Raw genomic sequence first — 16471 nt, forward strand, 5'->3', positions numbered from 1 at the left:
TAAAGCTCTTGATACAATTTTTTATGGGGTGCTGTATTTTCAAGTATGTTAATCTAGCTAGAATAAGAATGTACATTATTAAAAGTGTAAACTGTTCAGAAGAATATATTACTATTCACTTATTCTGAAATTCACATGAAATTAATGATTTTTTCCTTTACACTAGTATGGAGCATAGGCTAAGCATAAAGGACAGGTTCTTGCTTTGTGTCAAGTAATGATGAGACTTGACATCTGGCTGCAGTCTCTTGTGTGGCTGTGAACTGTCGGCAATTCCATGCATTTGTTAAATGTGCTGGTTTAGAATCAGTTTTTCTTTGACACCAATATTTGCCTTTCTTCCCCAAGGCCTGGCTCTCTGAAGTTGAAGGTAAAGTGGCAGCCAGGAGCGACAGGCGGCACAGCAGCGACATCAACCACCTTGTCACCCAGGGCCGAGAGAGGTCACTGTTCTGTCTCTACTGCTTTACATCCCGTGCTAGAGTCTGTACAGCTCTCTGCTGATTGCAGGAGGGATGGGTGTTACTTACTCTCCCAAGGTGTATGTCCTTCTAAAGGGAAATCTTAACTGGTTCTGACTTCTAGAGGTCACTTCCTCCATTCTGGTAACATATAAAAATAGTTTAATTGAAACACCTGCTCATTAAATAGCAGTGCCTTTTAAACCTGTCTTACTCCATTGCATAAGGCTCACTAGTTTTCCATGATCTGTGGAGACAGGTATGTCAAATTTATGTTTTTTTTCGTAGCAAAATTCAGTCTGAGCTTTTGCTAGATGAGTTTTTTCAGTAAATCACCTCTGACAGTAATATGAAAACTGCTAACAGGAATTCCAAAACAATATCCATGACCTGCCCTTTCTGTGATGCACGGATGTTGTGAGTTTTAGAGCCAGGAGCTCCTCAGAGTCCTCATGCTCCAATGATTGCATTGTAGCCCTGAAGGGAGTTACACAGATGATGCCAACCAGGAAGTTCGTGGCCCACCACAGCAGCACGCTCATCCCAATGAGTTTGATGATGAGTTTGAAGATGATGATCCATTACCAGCTATAGGACATTGCAAGGCAATATATCCCTTTGATGGTAAGGTTAACAGCATGCACTGAGATTCTTTAACTGTAAGGCATGGATGATTTGGTAATGACTTGGATGACAGGTAAAATGGTTTAAAGCAAATTACCTGTATGAGTAGCTAATTGCTTAAAACATCAGTGAAGATATTTTATAAATTACTTCAATTTATGAGCAGTACTTGTGCTGTTTTAAGATAAATATTAGCACAGCTATTGGAAAATATTCAGCTTTACAAGTTGGGACTGGGTTTTTTTCTAAGTCTGTTTGGCCATATGTTCTCTTGCACAGATTTTTCATTATTCCTGTTTATATATAATTTGGAAACTATGCTTTGGGAAAAAGATGACTTGAAATTCTATCTATACAGTGGGACTTCTTTGCCTCTTGTTTTCCCAGGTCATAATGAAGGCACTCTAGCAATGAAAGAAGGGGAAATTTTGTACATTATTGAGGAGGACAAAGGAGATGGGTGGACAAGAGCTCGAAGACATAATGGAGAGGAAGGCTATGTGCCAACATCATATATAGATGTAACGCTAGAGAAAAACAGCAAAGGTGCAGTAACCTATATCTAACAGTAAACTGGCAGCTCTCAGTTGTACATTCCCCGGGGAAAATAGTGGAAAAATTGTAAGTTATACAGGCTCATGGAAAGAATTACAGGATCAGAAGTTAGCAGTGATCTGTTGTTTGCATGGGAAGTTAGCTGTAGTTCCTTTCAGAGATGATCACATTAAATTATGCATCTTACACTGGTCTGTAATTTTGACCAATGTCTTCTGCTTTCCTGCTTTACAAAGCACTAAATCCAATTCAGCTACTGAACTGAAAAGGATGAGGATTCCTGCGTGTTCTGTGGAATACTTAGTTTTTATAAAGAACTGAAAAAGTACTTTAGTTTTCAAGATCTCTAAGATTTACTGTTCCCACTTTTATGACTTAAACTATATTCTTAGAGATTTTTTCCTCTAATAACTGAACTCAGTTACTGAAAATTATTAATTTCCTTCCGTAGCAAATACTTGGCAGCTTTCACTTCTTAAACAGGAAAATGTTTTCTGATTCTGAAAGTTCAACAAAAATACTCAGGAAAAAACATTATGATTAAGAAGGACAGAAAGTCCACTGACCTATCTGCTTCCTTTTCAGTACTTGTAATGTAGAATGTTCTGTATTGGACATGACGTCATTGTTTTAACTCTAGATACGTTAAACAAACAAAAAAGGATCACATGTAATGCTTGATGTCTTACTGGAAACTCTCTGCTCCTGATAAGGGAATGAATGATTTTATATTCTTAATCTGTGCCTGTAAAACTAAGTCTTTTAATTGTATTGTGTTTAGTCTGAAGACAGTGTCTTAAAAGTACATCAATTCTCCTCATTGTTAAATCACTGAGGATTGGAAACGGCATTGCACAACTTGATTACTGGAAAAAAAAAAACTAATTTTGTATTTCTAATAGAGCTTGTGGAATTAAGTACAAGGCTAATGTATAGCCACTGAAAATGGCCTGTTAGAACTGAGCACGCTTCTCTGTCTTCTAAAGGCCTTCAGTAACTTTGTTCTTTTCTTTTTCCTCTTGGACTGCAGGTTCCTGAAGCGGGTTTCTGAGAAAATGGGCGAGATCTTGAAGGAGGTTACATGCAGCTGCTGGGGGGGTGGGGGTGGGGAGGGGAGGGGTACTAGACTGGGAGGCCCAAGGGAAAAGCTAGTTGCATGAATGCATGCAGACATACATTTAGTAGTCACTAACATCTTAGCATCTCCATATATAGGTAAGGATGTATTACAAAAATCTTCAATTTGTGCAGGAAAATAGAGTTCCATTACCAGAGTAAAAAGGCTACTGCTCCTAAAATTGCTTTATTTTCATTGTCCTAGGTTGTCCCAGGTGCACAAACTATATTTTAGCTTGTGCTACATTTTGATTTTCTCAGTTATGCTCTTTTCCACCTCACTTTTATTGGCAGTCATTTAGAGCCCTGTGTCAGTTGTCAGTCTGCCTGTGCCACCTCCATGCTCGCCGTTAACCTCCTCCTGCATGCCTAGGACAGTCAGGCATGCTCTGTGTAACACTCTGCCATCATAGCTCGTCTTATTTTGTAACAAATCATTTTCTTTAAATATCTTCAGCACTAGAGTTTCATCCCAGTATCCATGTATGCTGCTATAACAATACCACTGCAACCATCATTACATTCCAGATGTTTGGCATAACTGATAAGCGACTGTAAGGTATTCTGTTTATCTGGGGAAATAATACATCTCAGCTCTAGCCTACAATGCAATCAAGAGAAACTCCGAGAACTGTGGTTCATCTTCAGCCCTTCAGTAATCTGTTGTGAGCACTGACAGCCTGGAGCACAACCAGAGGATTCACCACTGCAAGCTAATGACTGTTTTCTGAAGTCAACCACTTGCCATTCAACTACTGCCTTAAACTAGAGTGCCTAAATCTGTTGTTTGCCAACACTACCACTTACAGTATCCCACAAAGGGCTTTGTGTCTCAGCTCTTCTCACAGTGCTGCAGCTGCTGAGGTAGCCACGGTAGGTGTTTTCTAGAGCTCTACTTTACTGGATACATGGTGCATCCATGAATTTTATACATTGAAATGTGTATCTCTTCATTTGACTTTAATATTTTTTTAGAAGATTTTTATGGAAACTTGTCTTTTAGTTTTTCACTATGACGTTCCAATTTCAATTACTGCAGTGCTAGTCCATTTCCAGGTGATGCTTCATTGTATGGACCAGGTGACATTTGAGTGATTCTTCGTCATGATCTTTGTGCACTTTTACTTGTAAACAATTGAAATTTGGATATGTTTATACGTGTAAATATAGTTGTCTGCAGTGCCCCTATTGCTTATGTTGTCTTGCCTCCCATTTGTGGTTCTATTAATAAATGCATCATATCTGATTGATTAGGGTGATAAGAATTAGACTAGAGATGTTGGGGGGAGGGATACTTACATCAACACAAGCTTGTCAACCCAGCCACCTGCTGTTTGGCAGTGTATTATGGAATAGTAATTGAAATACCTGTTTTTCTGAGGTCTGAAGCAATATGTGGATGCAGCAGTGCTGGATTCTTTTTCATTTCAGTGTTATTAGGAACTGTACTACCAGTAAAACTGAATTTGAGTGACTTGTGTAGAGGTTTATTCCTTTTGTTATGTATACCACTATTACACAGCTCGACCTAGTGTACTATGGGGCCTATTAAACTCTAAAGTTTAGATTTTTTGGAGCTTGTATACAGGGTTATTTATATAATAATGTGACATTACTCGATACTGACAAAACTACGTAGGTAGTTTTTGGGTTTGGGGTTTTTGGGGAGGGGGGGGTTTGGGTTTTTCTTTTCTCTTTTTTTTTTTTTTCCTTTTTTTCATTTTTAAAAATCTAGTGCTTTTTTATTTTGGAAAAAACTCAGTGATCCCTGTGGGTCCCTTCCAACCCAGAATATTCTGTGATTCTGTAATTCTGTGAAGAGGAAGAAATGTGATCTGTGTATTTTCTGGTAAAGGGCCTGTGGTCTGCCTGGCTAACAGCCTTGGAGGTCAGTAATAACACTTCCTGGTGAAAGACTAAATGTTCTTTTCACACTACTGTTTGTTTTTCTGAAACCAGGATTTGCTTCCTTTGGAGGCAGGTTGCTTTCAAGAGGGATAGTGCAACTTGTATGAGGGTTACTAAACATAGGAAAAAGCATTTGTACTTGCACAGCTTATAAATCACTTATTCTAAAATTCTGAACGTGAGTTGTCTTAAAGAATCAGACATTTTCCAGTAATTTTTTTAATCCTTTTTTGTGCACATGTTGATTTCCTAAATGTTAAATGCTTTGTTTAAAAATAGTGTTCTCTGTTGAGAATATTTTCATGGAATAAAAAAATCTTTTCATGGTCTAAGTAATGAGTTGCCATGTTTGTCTTCTGTTAGGATTGACTCTTGTTCTGGTGGTAAAAACCTCTGCTGTGATTCTAGACAGAAGGAACAGATTCTGGTGTTGGTTGTGTTGTCATCCTACTCCAGTACTTTGAGTGCTCTAAGTAACATCTCACTCCAGAAACAGGCAGATTGACAACATGCACATGCAACTCTACTGTAGTTTTTAAATATTTGTATGATGTCTGAAAATAACCCTTATTCTGTATATGACCAAGTGGGATTTGCTAAGACTCTTTGTATAATAAACTCTGTGCATGCTGATTTCCTATAAAAAGTGGTAACACCTTATGCTTTGCCTTCATACAAGTAGAAAGAAAAAGTACTTACCAAAGTGATTCACCTCAGTAAATGAAGCAAGTTTAATACATACATACACCCACATTTACTCATGTCTGAAAGCATTTTAATTATCTGGATTGTTTGGTTTTGCCATTTCATCATTCATTCCTGGCAGCATAGCTATTGTGCAGGCCCCAGCAAAAGCTGAGGTACTACAGATGCTGTCTTAAAAAAAAAAAAACAGGAAGTTGTCCCAAAACATACAAAAATTAATTTTCTAGTTTCACAGGCACAGTGATGTTTGAACCTTCTGGTTACAGATAAAGGATCATTTCTGCAGCTTGCAGTGTTTCTGTGATTTGAAAATATGCAAATTATTTTGCATAAAGCTACAATTCACAATTCTATCTACAGTGTTTTTTATATTCATTAAAGGAATATTATACAACAAATTTTCTGCCATGTCAGATAATTAAGCTATCATTTTATTTACACTATTTGCTTCATAATATTAAGATGCCAATGCCCTTACTCCTTGGCATCATTAAAACATTGCAACTTTGGGCAATGTTTTGGGGAAATAAAGGGATAATGTAACTGTTTCAAGGGATCAGTAAATGACTTGGTGACACAGTAAATAAATAATTTGTTTAGCAATCAGTAGTTTTAAAACAAGTGTGCATTGTGCAGTTAAAAGTTCTAAACATCTTGTGAAATGCAAGATGTTTGTGCAGTATCAAATTGCCAGAAGACTGCTAAGGTTATTTCAAGTATATCACTTAAGTAGTGTTTCCAGTCTTATATACTTAATTGTTCCACCAGCTTCACTGGAGGAGGTTCCAGTTTTCGGGAAAGTGCAGTTAAGATCCGGTTGAATTTCTCGTATCTTTCACTTTGATTAACCTGTGCTCCTTTGCTGCCCCAGAGCAATCTCATTTGAAATTCTGTCTTGAAGATTTCACTCAGCTCTTCATCTGGCTGGAAACCTAGTAAGTGAAAAGAATCCCACAGTATCAGCACCAGGCAAATTTTTTTACTCTGTAGAAATGGCTTTTAAACTGTCTTCTCTCCAAATAAGCTGTAGTGCACTGGGTTCCATTTGCACAATGATTTTAACAAGCTCATAAAACAGTGAAAATCTTTCCAGCTATGACATTCTAGTAACGCTGATGGCTCTAAGGACACGGGGATAGGCTAGCCTTGCTTAGTTCTAATGTTCTGAATTGTCATTATAGTCAGACCTTAAATATAATTACTTACACATGCTCCCTGTAGAAATTACTGTATTTCTTCCCACTCCCTTTATTTTTTAAACTTGCAGTGGAAAAGTTAGGTCACATTGTTAATGGCCAGAAAGCAGCAACATGTTAAGTGGTCAGTATCTCAGTTATAAAGAATCTTAGGGTGGTATTTTAGTTGTAATAATCAGAGTAGGAATTTTATATTGTACAGAAGACAGAAGTATCCTCAGTCTGTACTGTACTGCTGCTCAGTTGCCAGAAGGGTCAGCATATTGAGTCATGAGAACTTCAAGTATGTTTAGCAAAAATGCTCGCTGGAGAGCTGTAGTGATGAGTAATTTACTGTCTGCTTTTAAACAATACTAATGTCATCCTCAGACTGAGTTTCCTGCAGGACACTTGCTCCTCTCAGCTCCTGCCAAAGAGAAGAATTTCTCTCTGCCAGTGGGGCAGTGGGGCAGCACACAGCCCAGCTGCTGGGCAGTGCAGCAGTCTCTCCTACCTTGCAGCAGCCGCTCTGCCGTCAGGCAAAACGTCTCAGCGTGCTGGGCCAGCAGGCGAGCCGTGCCCAAGTGCCTGAGCATGATCTCACCACTCTGGTCACTGCTTTCCCACAGCTCCGTGCCTTCAAACACAACAGCCTGCCGCTCCATCAGGGTAACAAGAGGCATCAGCAGTGGCACTGTGATGTTGTTCTGTGGAGCACTGATGGTTCCTGGAATAGAGTAACAATCATATATCTCATAGCATCAGACATTATTGTTAATTGAAGAAGGTATTGTAACTGCAGTGTTCTTTTTTTTAAAGTTGGAAACTACTACTTGTCTTCCATCTTTCAAATGGAGGACAATAGCCTTCAAAAACTTTACTTTAAATATACCTGTCCTACCAGTTTCCAGTGAACTGGCTGGGGAAGAAGACCAACACAAATTGGTATTGGAAAGCTGCACTTGCTACAGGGGAAAGCTCTGCTGAATTACTAAACAGTGGCACAGAGATTTTAAACACAATTTTTTAAACATTGAGATTTTAAAAATTTTCAAAATTGGTCATTCCAATAAGATATCCATGAGGCCAAAAGGTTTTCACTGTTTACCTGTTCTCTTAAAGAGATATTCTGAGAAATTGTCTCTGCCTTGCGTCTCTTTAGAGCTGCAGTGAATCTGGCACAGGGGCACTTAATTTGACCAGAATTACCTAATCCATTCATTTTATTTGAGGATTCATCCTCTGATCTAATAGACAAAGCAAATAAGAAGCAAAATCTGCCAGAATTAATTCTCCTGTGAGGAGAGAGATTCCCGCCCCCCCCTGTTTTTATGGCAAGATGTTGCAATATGTGAGTTTCTGCTCACACAGAGGAAGTAGGGGTGTGGGAAGAATGTTATATTCTGCAGGGATACAGGCAGACAAACACATACTCATGTTTGGCTGGCAGACTGTTTGCTTCTATTCATAATCATACAGCATTATACAAGTTTACATCATCATTTTAACATACAATGCACAGCTGTGGAAAGAGCAGCTGCCTGATCTCCCCACACAGGAAATCAGTAGGGGGAGGGTTAAAATGACAAATAGAAATCAGTGTCACTCATACTCACTAGTCCACTCATCTTGTCCTTCATGCAAAGCTTTGCAAGATGGTTTCAGCTGTTTTTCATACATAATGGCAGTCTGGGTATAACAATGTCTTAGAGCTGTCCAGGTTTGTTCTAATCTACTGACCTGTGCATGCAAAATAGAGAATACCCATTACTGATTCCACTGCAGGAAAAGTACACTGCTGGTCACAGAGTCAGAACAGTCACGAAGTCTATTCTGACATTCTCTCTAGTCTTGAAAACTCAAATGATTCAAATTAAATTAAATAAGCCATCAAACAAATACACACTTTGGAACATAAAGAGAACAGATTTTTACCTGTGGCATTTCCAGAGCTTTCATAATGGCAGAAAATCCATATAAATCTCCTAGTGACTCCTTCAACTCCACAGCAACTTGGATGATCCTGTTTAATGTTGCTGCTCGATCTTCTACATTTCCTGTGCAACCCAAGATATCAACAGCTATTCCTATTGCCATGGTATTGTGCCTGTAAGTGAAACAATTCATGTGACCAATTACAAATTATTAAATATACATGTGTTCAAAGATCAGTTCAAAAGTGTATTTTTATCTTGGCATGCCCAGCAAAATTAGTCTTACTAACATCTTTGCACCAAAACCAATAATGACATATGGAATAAATACATTCTCCCAAGATACTACTACCTATACAAAATTCTGCTCAAGCAATTAATGAATGAATGAACACTTCTGGGAAAATTGCCCCAATTCCCTTTGTCCTCCACATTCAAATCCTATGACATGCCCCTTGCGAAATCTCAGCAAACTGCTGAAATATGAAGCAGAAAATGTAGATCAGCACACCCTCAGTGTTCCCCCTTAACTTGTGCAGAGGTGTTTCAGAAAACTTTGCTGATTATGTGTTACTTTATTAGATTCTCTTGCCACATGCAGAAGGACCTTTCAGTCTCCTCCACACACACTTACATGCTCAGATGGATTATAGTCCTCTGAATTTTAGTTTATTTGAGCTTGTAAAGGAGAGCTGATGGCATTCAGCTGTTCCAAGGACCCTGCTTTCAACACCTTTCTCCTTTCCCTGTACTATATGTGACAGTTGCCTTGGGACCTTAAGGAATCTTACCCTATTCAAAAGGAATTTACACACCAATACAGTAAATAATCTGTACATGTGAATTCGGGAAACATGCAGGAGCGTATTCTTGAAGGAAATGAGGACAGTGCAGCCATGCTTTGAGTTTCTGGCCTTCTGCCCCGGCAATGAGGAACAGGAACATTTACCTCTCAATCAGGTCAAGGCGCAGCTGGTGTCCGTAAGGCAAGGTGATCAATTCAAGACCAGAGTTCCCTCCCATATTTCTCCTCATCTCTTCAGAAACTTCTACTATCCTTGCCACCTGTCAGATGCAAAAAACTCTGCATGAATTTTGAAACTAACATTTTTTAAAAAAACAACCCTCTAGCCACAGAGAAGTCCTCCAGTAAGTGCATGGCATACACAGCTAAGTGCACAGCATGCAACATTGCAATACAGGCATCAGAGAAAAACTTTAACCTATGCATTTCAGTGCCTGACCCAAAAAAGTCAAGGAAATATTTTTTTTAAATTATACAGCCACCAGAAAATAGAAAAGGTATGAACAAAAAGCTTTATCAAACTCCATCCTCTGCTTCCAGAAAGGGATTACTCTGCAGGTTCCAGGAAACATAGAGCACTCTCAGCCTGATCCTTGTCAGAGGTACTGCTCTTTGCCTTAAGGACATACACACTTGCTTTGCCTTTTTTCTTTCTAAAAAACTACTGCTCAGAACATTTTTGGTTACACCACAGAGTCCTAAAGATTAATTAGGTTCATAAAAGTTTGTAAACATGAATTAGAAAAAGGATTAAGGAGGACACATTAAGTCATTGTGTCAAAGCTGACACCCTTCCCAATTTGTCTTTGCTTTTTAAACTGATTGTATTAGCTACTGGTTATCTCAATAATCATTATAATTGCTAATAATAAGCGAAACCACATTAATATGAGGTTAAAGATTATTGGCTGGTTTAAGGCCTGTATGTTGATATAAGTACAAACCAATCTGCCTGCAATTTTCTGATACAACCATCAGCAGGCTTTTTTGGCAATGAAACGATGAAAGCAATCTGGGCTGCACAACAAGCCTCCCCAGTACAAAACAGCACTGCAGAAAAACCTGTTTCACTTCTAGAGAAGCAGGAGTGATACAAAGCCCCTGGAGACACTGATTGCTATTCCATCACAAGGATGCAAGTGGCAAACATTCACCTCATCACTTCCCATATGGGTGAGTCTTTATTTGAAATGTCATTATTTAAAAGGCAAACTCAACTACTGATGACACAGGACACATGAACTTTATCCTGGGATCTCAGTACAAAGCATTCATTCTGGCCCAATTCACAGGCCAATCTCATTGCATCATGCAGTTCTTATCAGTGCAGTCTATGGAACAAGTTGCCAGTAAATGACAGGCATTGGCTCAGCACTTGGAGGTGAACATCAAACAGACTTCTCTACCTGTCCCAGCTAGTTACTCTTCCTGCTCCAAAATCCAAAAAATCTGTTTCTGCAAAGCCCTCCAATGATTCTTAATTAATTCCAGCATTAATTAGTGGTGCCTTAGTTCCACTGCAAAGTTCACAGGATTTAAAATAAGGAGTCTAATAATGAGCTAATTGAATATTATATATGTACATACATATATATAAACTCACTACTTCTCTAAGGCATGCATATCCTGTGCCTTCAAGCAATAGTGTTTAACAATATATTAAAGATAATTTAGTTATTAAGTTGAAGGAAGGAAGAAAAAAGTGAATTTTGAAACTAAAATGTTAGAGAATGCTGTTAATACTCTTGGAACCATAATACAGAAACCTCAATCTACCACTTCTGAGAAGAGTGAGCAGTTGTGGAGCTCTTTCCTGAGTCACCTTGTCTGCATGAAGTCTCACTTAGCAGCAGCCAACAGTGTTACTGAGGAAAGAAAAAGCTGTGTTTGCTGTTGGCAGGCCCCCAGCAGCTGGCAGGACTCACACACTGGGCTGCTCCAGGGACCTGCCCCTCCTCAGACCCCTGGTGTCTGTCAGTGCAGCAGCACCAGCAGAGTGCTACTGATGTGCTGCTTCTGGAGCATCTCCACTCCCACTGCTCTTCCTGCCTGCAATGGAGTTACCCAGTAAGTAGCCATGTGTTTTTCTTCTCAAACTCTTCTTAAAAAGACTAAAATCACCAAAGCCCAACAAAGCTTGGGGGGGGGGGGGGTGTGGAGTTAGATAACCACCATACCATTTGGTTCCTGCAGCTGCTCTGCAGCAGGTACAGCACTCAGTCACACCAGCAAAAGTCATGCAGATTTAACTGCAGTTACATTTCTTTCATTACACAAAATCATCATCTCATTAGAAGATGATTCTCCTGTCTTTCTGATCCATTCGCTGATCTCCAGGCCCTGGCAGCTGACCAAAGTCTACAATGTGAAAAACAGTTCTTTGTGGTTTTTTACATCTTTCTAAGCAATTCCACTAGCACAGTTCTCTCACAGGAGACAAAAGCACAAGTCCTGATAACTGTTTTCCCACACCACCTATCCAGCTGTAAGAGAGGAACTCAGACAAAGATTAGATGAACAGCTGGTTTTAGAAGTTTAAATGTATTTCGTTCCATTGAACGTTGTATATAATGGCCATGTGGCAACCAGGTAATGTCTGCCTGCTCTTTGCCCTAACGAGCTATTTCCTGTCATGAACAGTTCTCTCCATTTTAGTGCTTTACAGCACAGAGAACTCTTCCTCCAATACAGGAGAAAAGCTGAATCACGGGCATGCAGCAACGGATACAAGATTTAAAAGACATGTGTAACTTCGAGAATTTGAATCTAAAGTCAAGCATGATGAGACACCTTTAGTCCAAAGAGTTTGTGAACATTCTTATTCTTCAAATAGAAAACGAACAGTCTAAAAATTCCTGTAAACAATACAAACATTGTATTAGCTGCAAATTTACCCATTATTCTTTTCAAATCAGTTCTTTAAAAAGTCTAAACTGACACAATATAAAACACAGGATCTTTTTTTTTACCTTGCAGTCCATTCTAAGAATATGCTGTGCAATCATCTTTGGGTTATTGTTGGTGAAAAGCTCCTTAACTCTTCTTAACATGGATGTTTCCAATGGCTTGTTTTCAGGAGGAAGTAGTTTGGATTCAAAATCATTCGGTTTAAAACTAGACACTGTCTCATAAACAGGTGCAGAAAAGATGCTGTCTTCTTCAGCCATTTGAGTTGAAGTTTCTAAAGGATCTGCAGGGCTCATTGCAGGATCATCATCAAGGATCAAATAGCTTGTTTCAGAGTTCCTGAATGTTGCCCTCTCCTGTTGTGTCAGATGTTCCACATAGCTGTTTTTCTGACACAAGTGCTGTTTTGCTGCTGTCGGATGTCTGGCAGGGTTTAGTTCACAATAGTGTCCTTCAGAGCTGTGGGAAGTCAAAGGAGAATCTGGGGGTTTCATCAGGGGTGCTTTGCAGGGTTTAGGTGGAGGCTTTAGACAGAGCTGACTGTCTGATCCTCTAAGAGCTTCCCCTAGCTGAGACTCTAAGATGACTTTCTGAACAACTGTGGGGCTTAGAGATGGCTCACTGCCTGTTCTAAATGCAGGTGAGCTTGGACAGAAGTTTGCGTCTGCTTCAGGTAATCGAGATGAATGTCTTGAACCTGCAGGGGAAAACAGTGTTTTAGAAGGCCAAAACACACACAATTCCTGGTGCCTGTGCCAGGGTTCATCTCCTAATGCTATTTCCTAAGGATAATATTGTCAGATCACGTCAGTTATTTGTTGGCAAAATTGTATATTTTGAGGAATGACCTAGCTAGCAAATTCCATTCACTTGCTGATCCTCCCAGAATCCCAAATACATGGAACAGCTGCACCATAGTATTATTCTGTGGTAATGCTGACAATACTTCCAGTCCCTGCTGCATACGTTGGCTATCCTGTCAGAGCTGGATGGCCTCCATGGCTTGGAATAGGAGGTTTCTTTGTAACCTGATCTAGGCTATAAAAACAGCAACTTCCAGCTGCATCACATAGAAGATGAGTCATTTCTGAGAACGACAAGTCTGAGATGAAAGCAAAACTCTCCGAAGTCAAGCCTGAACCTGAAGTAGGGTATGGAAGGAATGAACTTCAGAAATGCTAATCTTTCTGTGAAACAGAGCTAGTTTGAAGAGCTGGATCCATATACTTCTGTGTATTATGCCTCATCCTGTACCTGCTGCAATGCAAACCTTGGCATCTGATACGGGATTGAGTCCTGTGTCAGACATTCCCACTCTGGCAATTCTTGGAGCATTTGCTGGTATCTACAGCAAAGTGGTCAGTTGCATGGTTTGGGTGTTACTGCTTGATTACAGATATAAAACGAAACTCCAAATCACAGGCTGTCACCACCCTTAAACAGCATGATAACACAACCTGCTCAAAGGATCCTATGACAGAATGTACAGCAGAACTCTTCAGGCTGTTGTGGTACAAAAATAAAAGTATCTGCAGCCATGGATTGAAATAATCAATTCAACTACAGTGGGACAGAAACTTGCCTTATAAATGTCTGTCCCTCCCGCTGTTAAAACACAGGAGCTCTTTCTAACTCTTTCTAAAATAGAGCGTCGCTGTACAAATACTTAATATTCTCTTTGTCATGAGAACTCTTCCTACAATAGGCAAGAAGAATTTTAACAGTACCATATTCAAAATGAGAAGCCTTGGAAGTCAATGCTAGTTAGTCAACATGGGAAGAGATGCATTATTGCAAGCTATACACAACTGTGTTAGTATGGTAACAAAAGCTTAAACCTTTGAAGCATCTGAGAAATAAAATGCCCCAATCAACAACTGATTGGAGTGTTGTTGCACCCTGGATCCCTTGCCTAGGATGATAGTGGCCATGGAACCAGACAGCAGCAAAAGGAATAAAAAGCAAAAGGGATAGAGGGTAGGCGAGATTGAGAGAGACAGAAGAACAGAACTAAGTACAAAAGCCATGGTAGTGTTTTTCTCCTAGTGAGGAACATTACCTCATCTGCATAGTTTACCCTGAGTAAAAGTGGTTACCAGAATTTCCATTAAACATCACTTCTATTTAATAAAGTTTTGTCAGAAAGACACGAGTGAAACAAGTCAGTTCTTGTCAAGCACAAGTGAGGAAAGCTAATACCATCAAAAAAGGTATTAATGCCAACCACAGCTGTTACTTTTTTGGTGTGGAAGCCTGCTGAGTTGTGTGCTAAGGTTCTCAACTAGCCGGTGCATTGCAAATAAAAATCCTGTCCCAGTGACTTGAAGAAAAGCATTGTGGTAACACAGCTTACAGTGGCCATTAAATAGATTGCATTTACAGTACTCAGAACATTCAGCAGTCTCACTTTGGTCTGAAGAGTAACAGACCACCTGGACACACACCAATGAAATTTCTAATTATAAAACTTACCTATTAGCAGATAGCTCTCTGACTGGTGAGCCTTTAAAGGGAATCTTTTCTCCAGAACATGATCCAAACTAGCTGGCTGGCTACCACTTTTTTCTTTGTTTCTAGGATAAACAAAAATGCAAACAAAAACATATCAATATATACAGCACTTAAAACACATATCTAACTACCAGAATATATCATCAGTACAAGGACCAGTAGCTTTCCACTCAGGGCAGTTTATGATAATAAAAGGTACTTCATTCATTCATTCATAAACTGCTGTTGTAGTGGTGGTGAAATGGGGTATACTGTGTGTCACCCTGCAGCATTTATGAACGTATTTCCTTTCTAATGGAACATTTGATTTGGACACTGAAGTTAGGATCCATTATCCCACACTCAGAGTTTTTATTTCAGGAGTCTACTATGGAAAAACAGACTTCTCTGGAGCAGCACCAAAATGTTACTTTAATCCTTTGTCTTACATGGTCAAGATTTGCCAAGTCACTGCAGTGCTGTTTTGCTTCCAGAGTCTACCATTGCTCTCATTTTGTGGATTTGCTGATCCTCTGCTAAAATCAGCAAACCCTCATGCCTAGTCTTCCATCTCAAATCAAGTGAAAACTCGCATCACCTCCACCAGGAACTGATACACTTACTCCATTTCCTTCCATAAGGACAGCAAAAGTAAGGTACCTCCAAAGATTTCCTCTGGGTATGCTCTGCTCCGGGGACTGCATGCTGGATATAGCAGGACTCAGCCTCTTTGCAGTTTCTGTTTTTCCTTCAGGGGTGATTGGTTCTTTTTGCTGGACTGGAGTTACACCATATTTTTCTTCTAGACACCTGAGAGGCACAGTCCTGTTGATAGGCTGAAAAATAATTGCTCCACTCTGCTTTGATATCGGTGTGCGATTCCCAACATAGTATCTAACTAAGCCAGGGACAGTGTCAAAACTTTCCAGTTCAAACTGATACTGAACACGACAGTAGGCTTCATTGAGTCTCAGCACTGTTTTGTTGATTTTAAAATGTTGAGGGGTATTTTTCCACTGACAGGTAAGAACAAAGTTCCCAGGACTGGAGAGAGAATCTCTAATCAGAAAATCTCCATCTCTCTGAACTAGGCCTTCTGCCACCTTTAAGGAAAAAGAATTACACAAAAAATTACTTTCAGAATCAGAAAACAATACATTGCAACAAAATATTCTTAAACAAAGGAATTAATTTGGTTACTCTGGGAGAATACACAAAGCCACAAATACAAAGCAAAGCATGAAGTATGGTAGAAGAATGATGTCTCCAATTCTTAATTAAAAGCTCATCCCACAACAGAGATCTAAAAGGACTTCTTCGAAGGAGCCAGTTGCCAGAAGTTGACCCACTTTTGCATGTGTCTTTCCTCTGGTTTGCTAATAGAAAATAAGGCATGAAAGGAAAGCAGTGACCCAGGATTTTATGTTTAAAGCATCTGAATATAGAGTCACACTGAAGTTTAGAAGCTATTAATACAAAATCCTGGATTCTGCCCTTTCACTGTTACCTTACATAACAGAAGCTTTTCATTTACACTACATGTAAATATTCCTGACTAGGAAGAGTCAGAGACATCTTGTTTTCCATGAAATAAAAAGGACGCCAGGAGCCAATGCCGAGTGTGCGGCACTGAGCCGGCCCTGCCCCGGGGCTGAGCCCGCAGGGGGAGCTCCAGCGGCGCCGCAAGCTCCGGTCCAACCTCAGCCTTACCCTGTCTGTAACTGCGTCTGGAAGCATCAAAATGGAAGTGACTGAATTCATTTTGTTGCGGTTTTTTTTTTTCCTCTCCCC

The 16471-nt window shown here is 39.6% G+C and overlaps 2 protein-coding genes across 10 annotated transcripts in view; one reads left to right on the forward strand and one right to left on the reverse strand.

Moving 5' to 3' along the window:
• Positions 1-5000, forward strand: part of FNBP1L (formin binding protein 1 like) — a 57223-nt gene extending 52223 nt beyond the window's left edge. For 4 of the 5 annotated variants that reach the window (XM_033067149.1, XM_033067151.1, XM_033067153.1 and 1 more), the window contains 3 exons: positions 349-443; positions 937-1085; positions 1473-5000. In XM_033067149.1, the coding sequence (XP_032923040.1) occupies positions 349-443; positions 937-1085; positions 1473-1651 (423 nt within the window). In that variant the 3' untranslated portion in view covers positions 1652-5000. The remainder of the gene's footprint in view (positions 1-348; positions 444-936; positions 1086-1472) is intronic. The other variant, XM_033067150.1, reaches the window with a different exon arrangement.
• Positions 5001-5371: 371 nt separating this feature from the next.
• Positions 5372-16471, reverse strand: part of BCAR3 (BCAR3 adaptor protein, NSP family member) — a 101297-nt gene continuing 90197 nt past the window's right edge. For all 5 annotated transcript variants that reach the window (XM_033067144.2, XM_033067143.2, XM_033067145.2 and 2 more), the window contains 8 exons: positions 15341-15783; positions 14663-14763; positions 12253-12887; positions 9428-9543; positions 8480-8651; positions 8161-8284; positions 7059-7271; positions 5372-6301 (listed from right to left, as the gene is read on the reverse strand). In XM_033067144.2, coding sequence (XP_032923035.1) covers positions 6114-6301; positions 7059-7271; positions 8161-8284; positions 8480-8651; positions 9428-9543; positions 12253-12887; positions 14663-14763; positions 15341-15783 — 1992 coding nt within the window. In that variant the 3' untranslated portion in view covers positions 5372-6113. The remainder of the gene's footprint in view (positions 6302-7058; positions 7272-8160; positions 8285-8479; positions 8652-9427; positions 9544-12252; positions 12888-14662; positions 14764-15340; positions 15784-16471) is intronic.

Source organism: Catharus ustulatus, chromosome 9 (assembly GCF_009819885.2).
Source record: "Catharus ustulatus isolate bCatUst1 chromosome 9, bCatUst1.pri.v2, whole genome shotgun sequence".
NCBI classification, from domain to species: domain Eukaryota; kingdom Metazoa; phylum Chordata; class Aves; order Passeriformes; family Turdidae; genus Catharus; species Catharus ustulatus.